We start from the raw sequence: 20,894 nt of genomic DNA on the forward strand, positions 1-20,894 counted from the left end.
GTTGTAGATATTTTGCTCATCTCATACAAGGTAGCCACCTCAACTTCCCTGCAGCAATGGACTATAACTTGGAATTGTTAGCTAAATAAACACCTTTATCCCTTTCTTTTTTTAATATATTCTCACAGCAACAGGAAGGAAACCAAAAATGTTCTTTTCCAGGAAGTTTGGGAGTCAAGTTCTAGATGTCTTTGAAGAAAGGTTTTTACATTGTTTCAGATTCAGTTTCAATGTTTTCTTAGCTTTTGGGTTTTGAGTTCTCAGAGTTCTCTCTCATGTCTAAGCAGGAACTAGAATACCTAACTAATAACAATGCTTAGAAATTAAAGGGAAAAAGGACACATTTCTTATAAACATGTATTTGTACATATGCCATAAATAGTAGTTGTAGTTTTTATTCAGATATCCATGATCCTACCTTAGACCTCGTGATACAGGAATACCTATTTCTAAATTCGAATATTCTAAAAATTTATGTTCTGGAAACAGTTGTTTTCTTAACACCCTCAACTCCCTAATCATTCCTCTAGCAATACTGCACTCCTATGACATCTTTTCTTTGTATTGGTCTGTACTTGTATTAGTACAGATTTATGACCATCTATTTTAACATACTCCTAACCACTAAGCCAGTTTCTAGGCCCTTGGTTATTTACCTCATCTACTTAGCATGACAGTAAACCTTAGTTTCTCCCAATCCTGGTGATTATTCCCATTCTATTTCATTTCATTTTTAAGATTTTATTTTTTGTGAGTTCCCCACCTGCACTTAGGTATGTGTGCTATGTAATTGCAGTGGCTGTGGAGGCCAGAAGAGGACATCAGATGGTTACAGATGGTTGGGAGCCACCACATGGGTGCTGGGAAACAAGCCAAGATCTCTGCAAGAGCAGTAAATGTAACCACTCAGTCGTCAGTTCTCAAGCCCTTCATTTTCTTTTAATAAGCATTTTAAATAGTTCAAGCCTCACATCTTAAGGAAGTCAACAAAAACATGATTTGGCTTCTTTAGTTGTCAACAAAAGTCTCTATGTATACTATATAGAAGCAAAGCTCAATAGACAAAGTGATTACATGCCTAGTCCAAATCAGCACTAGTCAAAGGACATGAAAACTTGGTGTACACTTAAAAGATACAAAGCATGTAATTTTTGGAGCCAGTTCCTTGGATTTTAGTGCCTCTTCAGATCTGTCTGGCCTTAGGGAGCCATGCTACAGATGTTTATATTTCATTTTAATTCATTGCCTTTAAAGGTTATTAAACTATCTCAGGATGATCTCCTTTACTTGTAATCAAGGAACTTGTCTTCAATAGGCCACTGGCACTGGTACTGTTTTGACTGTCACTCTGCCATATTCATCCTGGAGCAAAACGCCCATACATGTTTTCTTTCTAAGTTGACTAACATCAGTGTTATATAAATAGTCGGGTCAGATGATTCAAAATAAAGTCAACTTGAAAAAAGTCAGACATATGGACTTTAAAACAAATGTTTATTACTGTTTAATGGAACTTAATGGGCAACACAAAGCATCAAAAACATCACTGGCTCACAAAAACAGCCACCTTGTTACTTTCTTGGTCACGTTTGTTTATTCACAAGGTTTCATTCACACATCTACACAAGATACCAATCTGATTCAAGTTCATAACAATTATAAAAGTAAACATTTATTGAGACAATGTACAATAAATTGCACTTTCTTAACAAGCATCACATTTACATTAATAGAGTACTATACATAATACATGGCATTATGGAAACAACTAATTGGTCATTGTTTATAGAGGAAGAGATTGATGGCTAATGTTGATTTTTATAGTCAATTAGCACTCCCAAACTAATCAACTCCTTTATTCTAACCTATTTTCACTGTAGATGCTGGATAAAACCATGTCTCATAAAAACAGCATAGGCTTGTACTACCTCCTCAGTAAGGCAAAGGCAGGAGTTGGAAAGAAAGGAATGGGGATGACAAAAGCTTTCTCCCTAATTTGAACTAAAAATTCATGCATTAGGCAAAATGCCAAGAATGGTGAAACCAATGTAGAAGGCTATTGGGACACGTTGGATCCTGGGATCATCTCCTGCTTTATTCTTGTGCTTTCATGACCTTATATCACAAATCAGTTTCTTTGACCCTTTTCTGTATGTAATATAGTAATTCAAAGTTGTAGTTTAGTGGAAATAGTCTTATATTAATCAATTGCCAATAAAAAGTAATGTTCATTTTCTCGATGATTCATTTTTCTTAAAACTTTTCAAATACACTTAATGATAAGCCAGAGATGAGGGCAGAATGAGGGGTATACACTAATGGACAGTTTTATAGCAGGTGGCATGTTTTATTGGAGGTAAGCTCAAGCTGTAGGTTTTTGTTTGTGTTTTAAGAGGAAATTGAGACTGATACACGGGACAGCTCACTAGTAACTTAAATCCTATAAGCATCTATTTGTCTTATAATTCAAGATCAGCATCATCTGAGGAGGTATAGTCTGTATGGGGGTCCTCATGTTTGCAGAGTTTAAAAGTTAAGGAAGTAGGTAACATAAAGTGCCTTGTGTGTATTACATATAAGCCACCATAAGAAAGGAAGAATGCTCAGTGTGACCCTCAGCACAAAGACTAGACAGAGTTTTATGCTTGGTCATTGGAAACAGACCACAGAGCTGTTGTCCAGGCTTCCAGTTTTGATCACTAAGTCTTGAAATCTAATGTGTATTTGGTTGCATGGTATCTAGGTAAACAAAAGAAACAGGGATACCCTATAAAATTTTACCACACACACACACACACACACACACACACACACACACACACACACACACACACACACCCTACACACATGCAAACGCACCCCTAACTATTCAAACCATACAACACAATTGTTCATTATCTCATTTGCTAGATATTAAAGCAAGAGAATCATCTATTATAGAGTATTATAAAGAATAAGTTATGCAATACAATCATTTTCTAAGTGTCTTTCTTAGAAGATAACTAAGTCTTTTTAAAATATCCACTTAAAGGCATCCTAAAATGCAGACAACCACCTTAGTGTTGGATGCACATGGTTGGTGAATTATTAGCACAGTTGATTTCATTGAGAGCACAGGAAAGCTCAGTCCTGATATTAGCTAAACATTTTATTTTATTGTAACAGGGCCTTGCTATGTAATCCTGGCTACCTTGGAACTCCCTGTGTAGCCCATGATTGCCTTGACCTCACAGGCATGCCTGTGCTTCAGGCTCTTGAGTGCACAGATTGTGGGTGTGTATCACAACAACCAACACTGATACCTGACCTAAGAGATTACTTTAAAGGTCTATGTTTTCATCTGCTGTGCCCCCTCACCTGTGTATTGATTCAGTTTTATTACTTTAAAATATGAAACCACTAATTACTAACTGGAAAATAGTTGAAATGGAATAGGGGTTGGAGAAAAATTAACATATACTGTAGGAAAAAAGTGAACATTTTAAAAAAACAAATGAAGCAAAAACTAAACTTTCATCATCAGTACAAAGGGGATTTTTCAACTTTATCAGGTAGATTCAAGAAAGCCAAAGAAAAAGAAATCACTAATTTAACAGATGGTGAGAGGACAACAGCTACTGTATGAAAATATAGGCTGCAGGCCTATGTGGCATTCCTATTACTGTTTCTGATATGGACTAATATACTGAAGTGTAGTGAACCAAGACTTCTTTTGCATTAAATTATATGTACTAAAATAACCAAACTGTGACTTGGGCTCAGGATGTGCGCCAAACATTGGCACTCCAAAATTACAGTGTGGTGCCTTTCAGCTTTTGAAAATACATTAAATGAGACCATCAAGTTATACAAGCCAATGAATGAGTTGAATCTTCATTGTGTAGAACTCAATGAAAAGAGAAATGATCACTTCCAGATGCTGTAAATATTAGCATTTTTAGAAGAGTGTTTTATATCATGTAAATCTTGGGAAAGGATAAAAGTACCATGTTTGAAAGATATCTTGGATACTTGGCTGGTTTATCTTTTTTCTATAAGGAATTCAAGAGAATAATTTTAGCCGTTATGGTGCCTGCCTATAATCTCAATGCTTGGAAGGCTGAAGTGGGAAAGTTCTAAGAACCTGTCTCAAGAAAAGAAAGTTGCAATTCTCAAATATATAAAAAAGTAAGTGAAATTATGATGAGAACTGACTTTATGTTTGTATTCTGAAGTTCTTAAGCAATAGTGAGGAATGTATAGGGGCATTGCTATGGTGAAATAGTGAACAAGAAATCACATTTCCTCCTGAATTTTCTTTCCAATCTTTACTTTTGCTACTAATTCAAAGATGGTGTAATGCAGGCAATTTAGACATAATACCAAAATACGAATATATATGCCCAAGTGTCATATGGTACTGGAAAACAAAGAGGATTATGTACTACCATTATGCCTTTTGTAAGAGTTAAATAGAAACTTACAAGATAGATTTACCTCTTAAAATATATGCTCCTGGTGATTTTGTTTGAAGAGAAAAAGCAAAGGGGCCATGAACTGGAATAGGTCTTTGATCCAGAGCCATTCTGTTTCCCTCATTTACCACTTATGAAGATTATGCAACTTAGGTACTCTGTGGAATGTATTTATTCTCAGAAGTTAAAAAGAGCTGTGAGTGGTATTAGAAGTTCATAAAAGTACACCTTAATTTAGCTGGCCATTTGAAAAAGTGACTTGTCCAGGGCTTGCTGGAGTCCTAGTGCACAGTACCAGTAAAGCTAACTGGCTGCACTAAATGATTGACAGAAACCATGTAATGGTCTAGCCATTATAGCCAAACCACTATGTAGGGAATGTTAAGTTAGCAATAACTAGAGTGTTGGGTTACTGCCTTTTGATAAAAAGAAATGAACCTTCTGATGAAAGACACCAGAACTAAAACAAAAATTTCTATATGGAGAGTATTGTCTGATAAGGGTAACATATCAAACAATTATATCAGTTTTATGGCCTGTAGATAATAGAAACATTTAGAGATTAAAGAAACTTCACTTACGAGAACTCAAAAGCGATTTTAGAGGAAAGGCTCTATCATGTGCAACTTGAAGGTGGGGGTAACGTGCTCTGTCTGAGGCTTACCTCTTAGAGTGTGTTATTACAGCTACAACATATGGCACAGAGGAGAACTTCTCTGGCACTACATAGTTTAAGATGCTTTGGAAATATTATGCTTATAGAGCCAAAGAGGAAAATAAATAAGTGTTACTATACATAACTGACAGTAGTTTGGTTGCTGTAAAGGGACCAGAAACTTCCATAGCATCTTAGGAAATGGAAAAATTAGTTTTGTTCTTATCAAAGAATTTCTTGTAAGGGCTATTTATACAGTCAAATATAATTGAAAAAAATATTTGCACCATTTTTTTTAACAGCAACCTTGCCTTTCCATGAGTTAAGTATTTCTATAAAGGTTTAGTCAATCAAAAATGTGAAAATGGACTTGTTTTCCTTTATTCCCAGGTGTGTAGGGCACACTGTTTAGGGTAAGGGAGAAGTTAGGAAAGTTGCCTAACACTAAGGTGCTAGGAAGCTCTCTTCAACTTCGTTGGCAATATCACAGCCTTTAACAAAATACAGAACATCAGTGTTTGCTTTAACAAGTTTGTTAGCATACAATGAATGAATCATCACTGTTCCACTCAAAGTGCAATGCCTAACACAGACCTTCTGAGACTTCTCCAGTGAGGGGTCACTAGGTCTGCAACTTACACTATCCATTGTCTTTGAGGATACATTAGCCACAAGTCACCTCTGTGTTCACACAAAGGCACATCAGGAGAATGAGCCCCATGTGGAGTTCCTTAAGTGGACCTGCTGGGACCCCAGAGCCACATGACTTTATTGCACATTTACTGGAGTCTCCGTTTACCTAGAGTGCAGTAGCCCATCTACTCCACGGATCTTGGCACTCCATTTAAAAATGTATCCAACTCAAAATAATTTAGGGGAAAACTCTGAAGCCAACCCTAGTCTGTTCTTTTCTTGGGACAGGCGTAGCACTACTCTGGAAGTCACTTTCAGTGCAAAACCTGTCAGTGGCCATGTGTGATCCCACAGTGTGCTTTATCTGAATAATCCTGGAAAGTTTAAGCAGTTTAGTTTCCCTTGAAAAACAGAATTCTGTGACAAAGATCTTACCATTTTAACCTTGGAATAACATGTCTCCATTTTTATGTGACATAAAAATTATTATGAATAATTAATTCTAAATGAAAAGCATTTAGTTCTAGATTACTTATTTCCAACTAAATTTCAGGCATATAAAACAATGTGTAATACTACGATGGATCTGAATGTGGCTTTCCATGAAGAAGCTCAGAAATAGATATTCAACACAAATCAGGCTGGCTTAAATATCATCCCTTTGAAAAATGTCATACACGAAAGACAGTGCTACTAAAGATCCTAACTTGCTTTCTGGTCTCCTTTACTTTCTTACAAAGGGACAACGGGAAGAATTCTCGGTGTCTGTTGTTTTGATCATTGTGCTCTGTGCTCCACTGAGGTTGGAGCTATGTGCTTTCCTTGGGTGGCTGCGGAACCTGTGGTGGCTGTAGTGGCTGGGTGCCTGTGGCTGTTTTGATAGAGTTCAGGGTTTTGCTAAACCAAGAGTTTTTTGCAGCTTGTATTTCATTCATAAGTGCTCCTCTCTGATGCTCAAGTTCCTAATGGAAGAAGAAGATCACAGGTTACATAAATTAAGAAATTAAGAGACACTGTTTAGATTCACCAGGCCTTTGTAGCCCTCCCTCCCTCAAAGCCCAGGAGACATTCAGCTGGCTTCCTAATGGAAGAGAAAAGTTGAGAGCTAAAACAATTAACAATGAAAATCCAAGATTTCTATGAATGGTGAAATTAACCACATTTTATTTCCCCTACCTCCCTGCCATTTAGATCCAAATTTGGGGTTTAGGTTGCAATTGGAGACTACATGTTTAAAACCACAAATAAATATGAGTACAAATGTATTTCAATTAAAAAACTGCCCTTGAGAACATTCAGGATCCAGACTAAACACTGTTAAGGATCCCTAAAGTAGCCTCAGGGTGGGGTTACTGGTAAAAAGCAAACAGATCAGCCCACCAGGAAGTCAGGCATTTTTTCTAATTGCTATTATCCAAAGCAGAGGGAATGGAAAAGGAATCTGGCAAAATCAGCTGAGGAAAAAAAACAAAACAAAACAAAAACAACAACAACAAAAAACTCCAAAGGAAAGAGTGGAAATAGCTTGTCTTGTGAAGATAAGAACAATAGAGGGGATTGACCCATCCTTTTCAGATCAGCCAACCAAAATGAAGGACCCAAGACAAACATTTCAGGGTAAACTGGGGGAAAATCACACTACTAAGTTCTCACAAAATATAACTTTAATCATTGTAAATTAGTTTAAACTATGTTTGTGTCTATGAGTCATGCTATAAGATGTGATGGCACAGGACACATCAGGGATACGAAATATGCCACATGCAGGATCATCGTGACTCTCAGCAAAGACAGTATTCTAAAGACCAGCTTCTTTTTAAAGAACAGAGTCTCACTACATAGCCCTGGGTGGCCTCAGACTCCCAGAGATCCACCTACTGAGTGCTGGAATTAAAGGTAGGTGCCTCAATGTCTGTCTTAGTCAAGCTTAGTCAAGCATGGGTTGAGACCTTCCACCAAGTAACAGAATGCAGGGGTGGGGAAGGGCATGACAAAAGTTTGGCAATGTTAAAAAATTAATTTAAAACCAAATGCATAATGAATCTGAGGTGTTTCTGTCTGTACTTGCCCATATCCATTATCTGACTTCACATCAGCCTTGATTCTGAACACAACATGTGCATGTTGCACTGGGCAGGCCATCATGTCAAGCTGCACCAACAAATGCTACTTCAAACACTTTGGCTCAGATTTTAGACAACTGTATGCTAAGTGTTACAGAGGTTTTTTTTTTTTTTTTTCATTGTACATACAAAACTTTCTGTTCTTATAGAAACATAGTGATCTGCTGGGCAGTGATGGCGAATGCCTTTAATCCCAGCACTTGGGAGGCAGGGACAGGTGGATATCTCTATGAGACTTTGAGGCCAGTCTGATCTACAGAGCTAGTTCCAGGACAGCCAGAGATCTGCTGAGAAACCCTATCTTGAAAAACAAAAACAAACAAGAAACAAAAAAAAAAAAAAAAAAAAAAAAAAAAAAAAAAAAGAGGAACAAAGAAAGAGTAGTAATAAATTTATGGAAATAATTCTTACTATTTTCTATCATTTCTCAGCACATAAATATCAAATTAATATGTCTTTGGATTATATTGTGTTAGACATGTTTGGTTTCAAAAGAATGTTGTTTGAGGGCTACTGAGATGGCTCAATGGTAAAGAGCACTTCTGGAGAACCCATATTCAATTCCCAGTACCCACATGATAGCTCACAGCCATCTGTAAAATGCCATCCATTTCCTGGGCATCCAATGCCTTTTTCTGTCCTCCATAGGTAATGCACATGTGGTGCATCTAAGCAAAACACACACACACACACACACACACACACACACACACACTCATACACATGCACACACTCATACACACAGGCACAAGCACACACATAGGTACACACATACAAAAATAAATAAATAGATAAACAAATAAATAAGCTGTTTGAGTTGTTGACAAGTTTCATTAAAAACAAGCCATGAAATGAATTTTGTCTTGAAATTAGAACAGAACTTACAGTTTCTCCAAACGTATTTCTGACATCTTGGTATTATGTATTTATGTGAAGTGGCATTTTCAGAATTGATAATTACAAAATTAAAATATGAATCAACTCTGAAACACTGAGAATATCTCTTCTGTCCTGTAGTATGAAATATCCAGGCAAAATTATTTTATCAAAATAAGTATGCTATCTTATGAACCAAATTTATTTTCATCTTCAATCAATGGTAAAATTATATGTACATTAGAATTGTTTAAAAACAAAACTTTCCAGGGCTGTAGAGATGGTTCAGTGGTTAAGAGCACTGTCTTCTCTTCCAGAGGATTGGGGTTCAATTCCCAGCACCCACATGGCAGCTCACAACTGTCTGTAACTCCAGTTCTAAGGGATCTGACACCCTCACACCAATGTACATTAAATACATTAAAAAAAAAAAAAAACTTTTCATGACTTACTGTCAGTGCACGTTGGATTTGTAGACCTACTCTGTGTGTCTATGGTTGTATAAATCCCAGAGTTAAAGGGTTGTTTGTGTTGTGACTGTTTGACCCTCTACCAATCAATGGGTTGTTGTGTTGTGACCTTTTGACCTTACATCAATCACCAACCTGAATTTTGCACTTGGCTTCCACTAGCTGCAGTTTAGTTTGTGCCAGCTCCAGCTCCGTCTCCCTTAGCTGCTTCTTAAGTGAGTGCTTCTCATCGTCGGCTTCAGTTCCCTGGTCCTCTCCACTTATTGCTGCTGGCTTTAAAGCTCCTTCCTTGCTAAAAATGTCACTGCAATGTTTGCATGCCATCATCTTCCCCTGAAATATACAACAGAGACACCCAACATTAAACTGTATTCTATTAGCTAAACAATTTTCCAAAATACATGATTTTTAAAGATGGTGCAGTCTTCAAACACTGTCCTGTTTCTGAAGAGACTGTTGGACTTGTGCTGTCACCAGATGGTCACAGTCAGCACAAAATCCACCTGTCCCACAACAGGTACTCCGCTTGCACGTCCTTTTGTTTGGCTTTCAGCAAAGACAAACATCATTGCTTAAGAGAATAAAGGTGATACAACTGCATGCTCCCATTGCTGGCCATGCCCACCCCACCAAACAAGCTATTCTTTTCAAGAGAGCGCTGTTTGTTGTTTCACTAAAATTTTAAAAAATAAAGTATATTAACCACTCTTTTATTCTGAAGCCCACTGTTGTATGAAGCTCAATGTGTTCATCCATAATATTAACCATAGTTCTTTGACATATACACAGAGTAACTTCACCATACATCTGAAAGCTTTGGTGCTATCTCTTCATTAGCTTCTACAACATCCTGGCACTCAATCATTAGATTCTTGATTTGACATCTTCTAGCATTTCTCAGTTCAGCTCCAAGTCTTTTAGTCTCACCTCTCCAATCCACTCCAGTTTGTCTTTCATTTTGTCCATAATCTACTCTTCTCATTACTGTTGAGTAATACTCACTAGACACATTAAAAAACAACACTTTCAACCTCTTATTTAACCTATAGCAAAAATTAGCCTAGTTCTGGCACAAAATAAAACACACTAAATACCTGCCATATTTTATTGTTGACTAAGTACTTTTGATGATTAAGTAAGATGCATACTGACTTTTTATTAGATTATAAATGATGGAAAATTACAAAGCTAGGTAAGCAACCTATGCAACCTCTTTCATCTGTCTTGGGATAGGGATTGTTCCTTGATATTGAACAAGGGGCCTAGTGCATGCTAGGTAATTGGTCTACAATGGAGAGCATCTACTCTTAGATAAACAATTTCATTAAGTTGAATAAAATAAAAGAATAGGCTTATGTCACAAAAAGGAGGATAATATTTTGTCAGAGAAAATAACACAGAGAATACCTTCATAGAACTCAAGGAATCTGAAATGGGCAGGCAGAGTACAGGTGACACAGCAGCTAGAAGTGAGAAATCAGATTTCTTTGTGGCCTGGTGTAAAGGTCCTTATATACCATGAGTGAGTCTTTCTACCAGCCCTTTGCTATATGACAAAGATAGATTCACCCATTCTATGGAGCTGGGACCTGGTAGATAAGTGTGGTGGATAATGCTAACTCCTATCCAATATCCTCTCCTTTCTTAGTAATAAAACCCTGATTTTATTCGCTCAGGAAGCATGGCCAGACAAGTGGTGGATACTTCTTAGACTCCTTTGCAGTTAAGTGTAACCATGCATTAAGTTCTGATATGTAAGCAGAAATATAGTTCAGAAGGTTTCTAAGGCTGCTTGCTTAGGAAGATTGTGATCTGCTGGAAAATGTTGTTGTTCTATCTTTGCATCTCCGCTGGCCTAAAGTTCTTCTTTGGAGTGTTGGAATGTTGGAATGTTGGTATAAGCTTCAGTCAATAATGTGGTGTTTATGTGACCTTGAAGATGGAAGCCCTAGGGGTATAGTGAACAAAAGGAACTCCATTTTCAAGGTAATGGTGTTACTTTTACTAGGATAATGTGGGCATGGTTCACCATTGACCGAAGATCCATTTCTCTAGTCCTAGGCTGCTTTGTAAAAAATACATTATCTTATGTGTTTAAGCCAGTGTTCTTTTGAGTTGGTTACATGTTTAAGTATAAACACACACAGAGTGATGCAGTAAAATTTGTATATGGGCACGATCATTGTGATTACAGTATGGAGGATGAACTGGAGATGTCACAGCATTATAGGACACGAGAATCAAACTGGTACACCATACCAAATGAGGTGCAGACGCAGCACTGGAGGCTAATGACCAAGAATATGGATTAGAGTCTGCCTCTGAGTTTAAATCCCATTTCTATTGCTTACTAGCACTCTAATTCAACCAATGAGCTACCTGTTAGGGGCCTCCTCACAACCACTAGAAGACAGTCATGTCTGTTTCTTAGGAAAGGTATAAGGCTACAGGGAAGATGCATATAAAGCCTTGGTGTGAACAGCATGCTCTTTAAATGTTAGTCACTCTTCTGTGGCTGATACAAATTCACCTTTCTCTTTTAGGATGCCAACACTTTTTATTAGCTAATCTTACCTTCTTGTTTTTCTTTATTCCTAGTCACTGCTTATCCTAATGACATGTCTTCTCTAATGAATAACTAAAACGCTGATTCTGTGTCTTCATCCACATTGCTTCCCCAGAATATTCTTTTAAATCTTTCTCTGTAACTGAATTCTATGCAACGTGTATTATTCCCAAAGCCCTCTGGCCTGAAGTTCTTTAGTGTCTTCTCTACAGCTCTGACTGTCAGCATAAACTAACGCAGAACTGTCCTCTAAATGTTGTTTGTGCGTGTGACTTGTTTTGCAGGATATATAAAATATATTGTCCCCCCAAATAAATCTAAGTACTTTATATAAATTATCTTATTTAACCTCTAAAATTATCTTATGACATAGGCAATGTTTATGTTGAAGAAAACCAAGATTAGATAAGTTAGCTTTTTGATCCTATTAAATGCTAAATTGCCTAGGATGCACTTATGAAACATGAATATGTTCAAACAGAAAGATATCTGGTAAATTAGCACTGTATTCTATTGGTGTTTTTAAGAATATATTACATATTGATATTATTTTAAAAATCCATTTGGTATACTGTTACTTTTATTAGTTCTTTGAGAGTTTTTGTACAAATTGTCTTGATCATATTCACTGTTCCCATGTCTTTTATTCCTTTTTAAATAAATTAAACAATTTCTTTATTGATTCTTTGGGAATTTCCTATCTTGCACCCTAATTCCCCTCACCTCCCAGTCTCTCTATATTCTCCCCTCACTCCTGCAGCACCACCCCAAAAGAAAATTTAAATAATCAAACCAAACCAAACCAAAGCCAGCAAACAAACAAATAAGAACACTTTTCTCAAGTACAGAAATGACATAAGGAGTTTTACCCACCAGGGGGCAGCATAAAAGTAACTGGTATACATTCTCTCTAGAAAACCATTTTTATGGGATTTCTGAGTGTGAGAATGAGTGGGTCTCTGATTCTTGTGCCTTACTTTGGGCCCTTTTCCTTCTGTTTGCCTTGCCAAACTCCAATGTGATCATTTTTATTTTATCTTATTATATTTTACAATGTTTTATTTTAAAAATATTTGTTTGCTGAATCAGTTGGTTACTGACAAGTGTTTTTCCAGCCAATGTTGTTTGCTGTTTCAGAGAGTATCAAGATGACCGTGCAGAACTCCAAATGGAAGACAGTCAATTCAGACCATAGTCAAATGTGAGCTGTTGAGCATCTCAGGTTCTTACCACCCAAGAAAGACACAAGATTCTGGACTCACATATTCTCTCTTTTCCTGCTACCTACCCCTATAGGAACATAAATGTCAGGAAAGACATCTCTGTGGTAGGGAAGAGGACTGAGACTCTTCATAGTGTCTGAGTGTATTACACAAAATGGGGAGAAGGGTCGCTGAGGATGGATTTGGAAGAAATTACATCACAGAAGTAGACCACTTCTTACCTTTACTACTTCCAGCTCCTCCTTGCTGGCTGCTTGCTGTTTTTCCAGTCTGGTGCTTAACTGAGAACATATCTAAGGGCAGAGAAGGGTTTATTTACTAGAAAACAGTATGATTGCTGACATAACTTTATCAACTCACAAAACACACTAGCATGCCAGATCCTGGGGTACATTTTGCAAAGCAGCAGCATTGCAAACCTACTCATTTCTGAAATAAGCAGAAGGTCTTTGAACTCCATGTGTGAAGCATAACTCAATCAGGAGAAACATATTACAGGGTAGACTGGGCTCTTGCTGTCACTAGCTTTCTGTGGCTATCTATAATGAATTCACAGCCTCCCCGTGGAATCACCTATAGAATCTCTATTGAGAATCTACTCTGTACAAGGTGTTATACTGGGGACTCAATGAAAAGAACTCTGAACCAGCAACAATTCCCAATGGGCTTCAGAATATCTCTTTTTCAATCATAAAAGTTTCCTTAAGAATCACTTAGCTCCTTCATGGAAACCAGTGCTATTCTACAATAATCAAACAAAAACAATGGATGTGCAGGGTCTTGAACTATTTAGCACCAGACCAGTAGGAAGTCCCACATTTACTAATAATCTATTTGATAGTTGGTTCTCAAATACAGTATTGGTGGAAACAAATAGAAAGAAATGCTTTCCATGGTGAAAATAATTTAAAAGTAGAATGTTTAAACCTACTGACTGAAACAAGAATCTTTTCTTTTACAAAAATAAATGAAAATAAATCTTTTTTGTTTGTTTGTTTTTTGTTGTTGTTTTTTGTTTTTCAAGGCAGGGTGCCTCTGTATTGCTTTGGAGCCTGTCCTGGAACTTGCTCTGTTGAACAGGCTGGCCTAGAACTCACAGAGATCATCCTGCCTCTGCCTCCCAAGTGCTGGGATTAAGGTGTGTGCCACCAATGCCCAGCATGAAAATAATCTTAAAACACATGTGAAAAAAAAATAGAAACTTGAATGAAAAGCAAGGAATATCAAATTTTAAAGTGTACACTGGACTAGTAACATATATAACCTAACTAGACTTATTTATTTTATGTAGATGAGTGTTTTGTCTGAGTGTATCCAATTTGTGCCCAGTGTCCATAGAGGTTACAAGAAAGCATTGGATCCCCTAGAACTAGAGTTATAGATGGTTGTGAGTTACCATGTAGGTGCTGGGAAATAAACCCAGGCCTTTTGTAAGAGCAACAAGTATTCTTAACTGCTGAGCCATCTTCTCTAGCCCCTCAAAAAAAAAATAATTTTTTTTTAAACTTACACAAGGATGAGGACCTGAGTTCAGAACCCATGTTAAAAGCCTAGTATGGTCGTGCATCCAGAATTAGTAGCCACCTATAGTATAATGTGGCCATTAAAAATGCATTTGCATGTGGCAACAGGTTCCAGCACACACATTCTTAATGTTTACTATGCTGATTTCCATTTAATACCATAAAAAAATCTCAGAATTACCTTTGTCCTTTCTAGAAAAACAAACGAACCAACCCATAACAAACCCTTGTGTCTCCTATGTTTTAATTATTACTCACTATGGTGGTTTGAATAGGAATGGCCCCCGCAGTGTTCGAATGCTTAGTCACCAGGGAGTGACACTATTAGGAGATGTGGCCATATTGGAGTACTGAGGTATTTTTGGAGGAAGTGTGTCACTGGGGTGGGCTTTGAGGTCTCAGATGCTCAAGCTAGCCCCAATATGGCATTTTCTTCCTGCTGCCTACTGATCCAGATGTAGAACTCTTGGCTCCTTCTCCAGCACCATGTTTGCCTGCATGTTGCCATACTTCCTGCCATGATCATAATGGACTAAACCTCTGAAACTGTAAGCCAGTACCAGTTAAATGTTTTCCTTTGTTAGAATTTTTGTGGTCATGGCGTTTCTTCACAATAATAGAAACCCTAACTAAGACACTTATTTTGGCTTTGGGTCCCATTTCTTCTCACTTTTAATATGGGCTGTGTTCCTGCCTGTGGATCTCCCTCACTGGCTCCATACTCCTCACTAGATGTAAATAGTGCCAACAGTACATCCACCAGCAGCCACTTTCTACAACTCTTCAGCCCAGATGTGGCCATGTGGGCTTCTGTCTCACTTCTGTATTTGAATCTTCTGCCAAGTGAAATGCTTTTCTGCTTACTAATCTACCTCCACAGCATCCTTCTTTCCAATTTTCCACCCAGCTTGCCTCCAAGTCCTGTGCAGCCTTTGAAGTACAGTTCAAACCAAAACATGCTCATAACAAGGCTTCCTGTGCTTGCTCTGGGAACACATGTACTAATAAGAAAAAAAGATACTTCCTCAGTCCCCACATACAGTGAGTTCTTTATGTCTATGCACAGAAATTAGCCCCCATTTTAAGACAAGCTAGGGGATGGTGTGAAAGTACACATTTGAAGTGCTAGCCCTGGGAAGCTAAGGCTGAATAATTAAAGGTTTCTGGCCACTTGAGCTACATTAGACTTTACCTCAAAACAAAAGGATAATAATAAAAAAATAATTTCTATAGGAGAGAAAGTAGATTAATTCATTTTATGATCCCCTAAAGTTTCCAGCTTCACCATCAAAAAGCATTCAACATGCTGCCATCATAAAAGGTGGAAGAGAACTCTGAAATATCATTTCTTTTTGTTTTTTTTTATTTTATTTTTTTAAAGATAGGGTTTCTCTGTATTGCTTTGGAACCTGTCCTGGAACTCACAGAGATCCTCCGCCTGTCTCCTGAGTGCTGGGATTAAAAGCATGTTCTACCAATGCCTGCCAAAATCTCATTTCTAATACATACTCCATGAACAGGAAGGATATTTACATACACATATGTATGTATGCATGTATGTATGTGTGTGCATATTTATGCATATATTATCACAGGCCTACAGTCTCAGCCCTGAAGAAGCCTTATAAAAAGATTCTCCTAATATATGAATGGTTCCTCCTAAAGAAGTAAGAGAATGACACAATTTACCCCTTTACATATTTATATAGCATTTGTTTATATGATGATGAATAATCAATACAGTGATTACCTCTAGTTAGTACAAATAAGGGGAGCTTGTTCTGTATTTTTTTCATGTAAATTTCTACAAAACATGTATTTCACTTATATGCATAAAAACAGACTCAATAAATGCATATATCAGATGTCAACAAACATCCTTTATATGCTGACATCCCAAGAGAGTCATTTGGTCAGAAAATAACATGTAGTACTGTAAATTCTGAAAGCCTAGAACATAAGTATTCAAAGTCTCTCAGGTTGAGGACTCTATCCTATGCTCAGTTACCAGCAAGAGAAAACTGGAGTGAAGGCTTTTGAGGAACACCCTGGTAAGGGAACCAGGAATAACTTCAGGTAGAGACAGCTCTCTATTAAAAGTCCACTGAAGAGTTTCTGCCAGCGCTAGCTTGCAGAGGGCAAGTTTACATAATCAGCCTGGGGGGGGGGGAAGCACTATTTTGAAGCATAAGAAGAGACGGTAACATATTCCCCTAGCTACTGCCATTTAATATATTTACTAAGCTTTGCAATGAGGCAAATGTTACTAGTGTGACCTACTAGTGGGACTGTTTCCTATCCTACAGGAGCTCTCCAACACTAAAAAAAGCAACAGATTGTATTGGCCAACTAGGCTTCTCATGTTACCAGCAGCAAATCCAACCACTGCCCACTGCATAGTAGAGAGTAAGTAAGATACTGTTCTTGGTAAATCTAGAAATCTTCTTTGGAAACAAGAAACAAAACATAAGTGAAAGTAATTGCTTTTATAAAAAATAATTAAAACCCCACATGGCATATTACCTGTTTATACTCAGCAATGATAGCTGTAGTCTTCTTTATCTCGTATTCTGCCTTTTCTAGCTGTTTCCTGAAGACTTCTTTTAGCTAAGGGGTATGGGCAGGAAGGAGGGAGGGAGGGAGGGAAGCAGGAGGGAGAGAAGCGGGAGACAGACAGATATCAGAATAGTCAAATTTGGTTTTCTTTTCAAAGTTTTTTTAAATTCTGTGTATGTATAGAGGGTACGCATATGAGTGTTGGTGCCAGTGAAGGTCAGAATAGGGTGTTGGGTTCCCTAGACCTGGAGTTACAGTTATGGGTTGCTCAACTTGGATGCTGAGAACTCTTGTAAGTGCTCTTAGCTGCTGAGCCATGTCTCCAGCCCTTCAAATCAAATGTTAATCCATTTCCATAAACATCTACATTCAAGTCTCCCTGGTTTCCATAATCCAAACCCTACCACTTATAGAGATGGAGAAGGCTTTCTTTTCTATAAAGTGGAAGACATATAAGAGGTCCTATAATAGAACTGCTTCTGCTTTCCAAGTACCTGATAAAAAGTATTGCTAAGTATCAGTTCAGAAGCTATCTTTATTATGAGTCTACAGCAAACTACCAGGGCAAGACTGTGCTCTAAGCATGTTACTCTTAATGTTTGCTATATTTTGGTCTTCCTGTCTATAGTCCCCACTGCCATTGCTGATACATTGTGGAGTAGGGGAGGGAGGGATGGAATATAAGAGATCTTAAGAACTGAAGGCTCAGAAAACCAGACAAAAGGAAAAAATGAAAACATAGCATTGCATGGGGGTATTTGTTTCAGTCAGTGACATACTAAATTATAAATTTTATACCAGCAGCCACAGTTACTTTTTTCATCAGCAGCTATAGAATTCTATGATAGAGGAAGATTAAGTGATGAAAACACTCAGGTACCAGGATTCTGCCAAGTTGTTGGCCAAACAAGAATGCAAGCAAGCAAAAAAAAAAAAAAAAACCCAGCTCTTGGTAGTCTTTCAATATATACACAGAAAAAAGGATGAGTTACTGGGGCTGAAGAGATGGTTCAGCAGATAAGATGGCATAAAGTTCTTGTAGAGAACATGAGTTCAGTTCCTAGCATTCATGTCAGGAGGCTCACAACTGTCTGTAACTCCAGCTCCAGGGCGTTCAACCCTCTTTTGACCACACATACAAAGATACACATATATATAAATGAAGATAAAATAAATCTTTTTTTTTTAAAGATGAAGTCTTCCAATTCATAATTTGAGATGCTGACATGAAGAATTCATCTTTTAAACATATTTCAATGGGAAAAACATCACAGAACTTTTTTTATAGACCTTGGAAGGTGCTAATGACACATCTCTCCATATGTGTCTTCACTGACACTTTTCTCTGGCTGCTTGGATGAAGGCCTTTGAAATTCTTGAGAATAAATTTGGTTTATATTTAGCATTACTGAATTTCCCCCAGGGAGGAAATTCAGAATTTCAGAAGACTTCTCCCTCTGGAAGTTAGTCATGTCCTGAGCAGGAGATGTTGGTTGTAAGGAATTCTACAATGTCATCTCCAGTACCACACTGTGACCCAGGAAATTAAAGCTATTGATGGAGGCCACGGCTCCTGTCAGAGTCAGGCAAAGCCACCATAGAACTCCAGTTTAGCAGCATTTACAACTACTTCACAAGTCAACGATCTTGGAGACATGACAAAAAATTTCCAAATTCATCAAAGCTCTTGGATCATAACTCAAAGTCATTAAATCTAGAAAAGCATTCAACATTCCTGCTAGACATCTCAGTGAAGACAAACTCCTAAAAGATGTTCAAAGGGAGAATTACTGCTTACCATTCTCCTTGATTGGGGGGGGGTCAATTTTTACATTTATTTATTTTTACAATATTAAGCAAGTTCATGTAAGTGTATCCACACACATATATACACACAGAGAGAGAGAAAAGCCTGCCTGTGCCTTTTACCTGGGCAGTCTCCTCCTCTTGTTTCCTCTTCTCTTCCTCAGTCTCCACCAACCTCTGCTTGGTCAAGAGGAGCTCCTTATTCAGCACATCAGCCTTGTCCTCTGCCTGCAAGTTGGAAAAATGGGACAGCCTTACAGAAGGGGATGGTATCATGTGCATGCTTTTGATTACTTCAGGCCATTCTACTCTCTTCCAACTTACTTTGGGGGTGGCTTTTTCTCCAGCCACTAGGCTCTTATTATCTTTAATCTTTACAGAATAATTATTTATAGCTAATAACACTGAGATTTGGAGAGATCAATCTTAGGTTAAACCTAATATAACAAATATAACTTGGATGTGGGTTTGAATGACATTGAAGTCTGTGTTCTTTCTAAATACTTCTTGCATATTTTTGCATGTCCCAAGAGCACATGTCCCAAGGCCCAAGAGATGGGCCTGATGAGGAGTAAGAGCTTCACACAGAAGATTCGAATTGGAAACCCATGGGGAGGACCCAGAGAAGACACTCAGAGAGGACAAACACACAAACTGATCCATGGACATGTTCTGGTAGGAAAATCTGACAACTAGCTGGGGTAAAGTGGCCCACAGGGTTATTCATTCATATAGGTCTGTGAGCAAAGTAAGCAGAAACTACAAGAGAGAGTGAGGGGCTATGAAAAGCTGCAGTTTGGACTCGGAGTTCCTGTGGGCAAGATCCTTGACCCCCAAATCCTGGCCTCTGCCAAAGAACGAGGTCTCAGCTGGAGAGTGCCAGTTTCCAGTGAGATCCCACTATCCTGCAAAACCTTCTCAAGTTCCAGCTCAGCCCTTGCCCTCTTCCGCCAGCTATTGGCCAGAGCTATTGGCCAGAGGACCACTCTGAGTACCTGCTGGCATCTTCTTCTGGATCCTCATCCTTGACCCCATCCCTGGATCCCTGTCTGCAGAGAAACCTCCTAGAGAGCTTGGACCACACAGAGCTAGAGATATTGAATCTCAGACCCACATAAGCCCATCGGAAAGTACCATAGAGAGAGGGGGGAGACACCACCAACACCTACTGGAAGAAGCTATGGGAAGAAGGCAATACAAGAGAACACCTAACAACAGAAAGACAAACATGACACCACCAGAATCTACGGAATCTACACCAACTAGAATGGAACACAACAATAAATCAGAGGAAGCAGAAGGGTACGACTTAAAAATTACCATCATAAAAATGATAGAGGCCCTCAAAGAAGATGTGAGAAAATCCCTTAAAGAAATGGAGGAAAAAACAAACAAAAAAGTGGAAGAAATGAACAAATTCCTTAAGGAAAGTACAGAAAGCCAAGAAAAAACAATTAACCAGGTGAAGGAAATGGTTCAAGACTTGAAAACTGAACTTGAGAAAATAAAGGCAACACAAACAGAAGGAATGCTGGAAATTGAAAAGCTGGGCAAAAAATTGGCAACTACGGACACAAGCATAACTAACAGAATTCAAGAGATGGAAGAGAGAATCTCAGGCACAGAAGATAAACTAGAAGAAATAGATTCATCGACCAAAGAAAATAATAAATCCAACAAATCCTTAACACAAAACATCCAGGAAATGTGGGACACCATGAAAAGGCCAAACCTAAGAATAACAGGCATAGAGGTGCCGAAAACATATTCAACAAAATCATTGAGGAAAACTTTCCAAATCGAAAAAAGGCCAGGCCCATAAAAAAAAAAAAGAAAACCAAACCCCCCAAATAGGCTAGACCAAAGAAAAAAGACCCCTCGACATATAATAATCAAAACACCTAGCATACAGAATGAAGAAAAAATATTAAGAGCAGCGAAGGAAAAAGGAGAGGTAACATATAAAGGCAGACCTATCAAAATTACACCTGACTTCTCCATGGAAACCC

The 20,894-nt window shown here is 37.9% G+C and overlaps 1 protein-coding gene across 3 annotated transcripts in view; it reads right to left on the reverse strand.

The window, feature by feature from the left end:
- Positions 1–1,477: 1,477 nt before the first annotated feature.
- The window catches only part of Rabgap1l (RAB GTPase activating protein 1 like), a 569,277-nt gene continuing 549,860 nt past the window's right edge, over positions 1,478–20,894 (reverse strand). For all 3 annotated transcript variants that reach the window (XM_051186069.1, XM_051186071.1, XM_051186070.1), the window contains exons 22-26: positions 19,009–19,113; positions 17,047–17,130; positions 13,222–13,293; positions 9,347–9,544; positions 1,478–6,704 (exon numbers count right to left, since the gene is read on the reverse strand). In XM_051186069.1, coding sequence (XP_051042026.1) covers positions 6,552–6,704; positions 9,347–9,544; positions 13,222–13,293; positions 17,047–17,130; positions 19,009–19,113 — 612 coding nt within the window. In that variant the 3' untranslated portion in view covers positions 1,478–6,551. The remainder of the gene's footprint in view (positions 6,705–9,346; positions 9,545–13,221; positions 13,294–17,046; positions 17,131–19,008; positions 19,114–20,894) is intronic.

This window comes from Phodopus roborovskii, unplaced genomic scaffold (assembly GCF_943737965.1).
Source record: "Phodopus roborovskii unplaced genomic scaffold, PHOROB, whole genome shotgun sequence".
Lineage (NCBI taxonomy): Eukaryota > Metazoa > Chordata > Mammalia > Rodentia > Cricetidae > Phodopus > Phodopus roborovskii.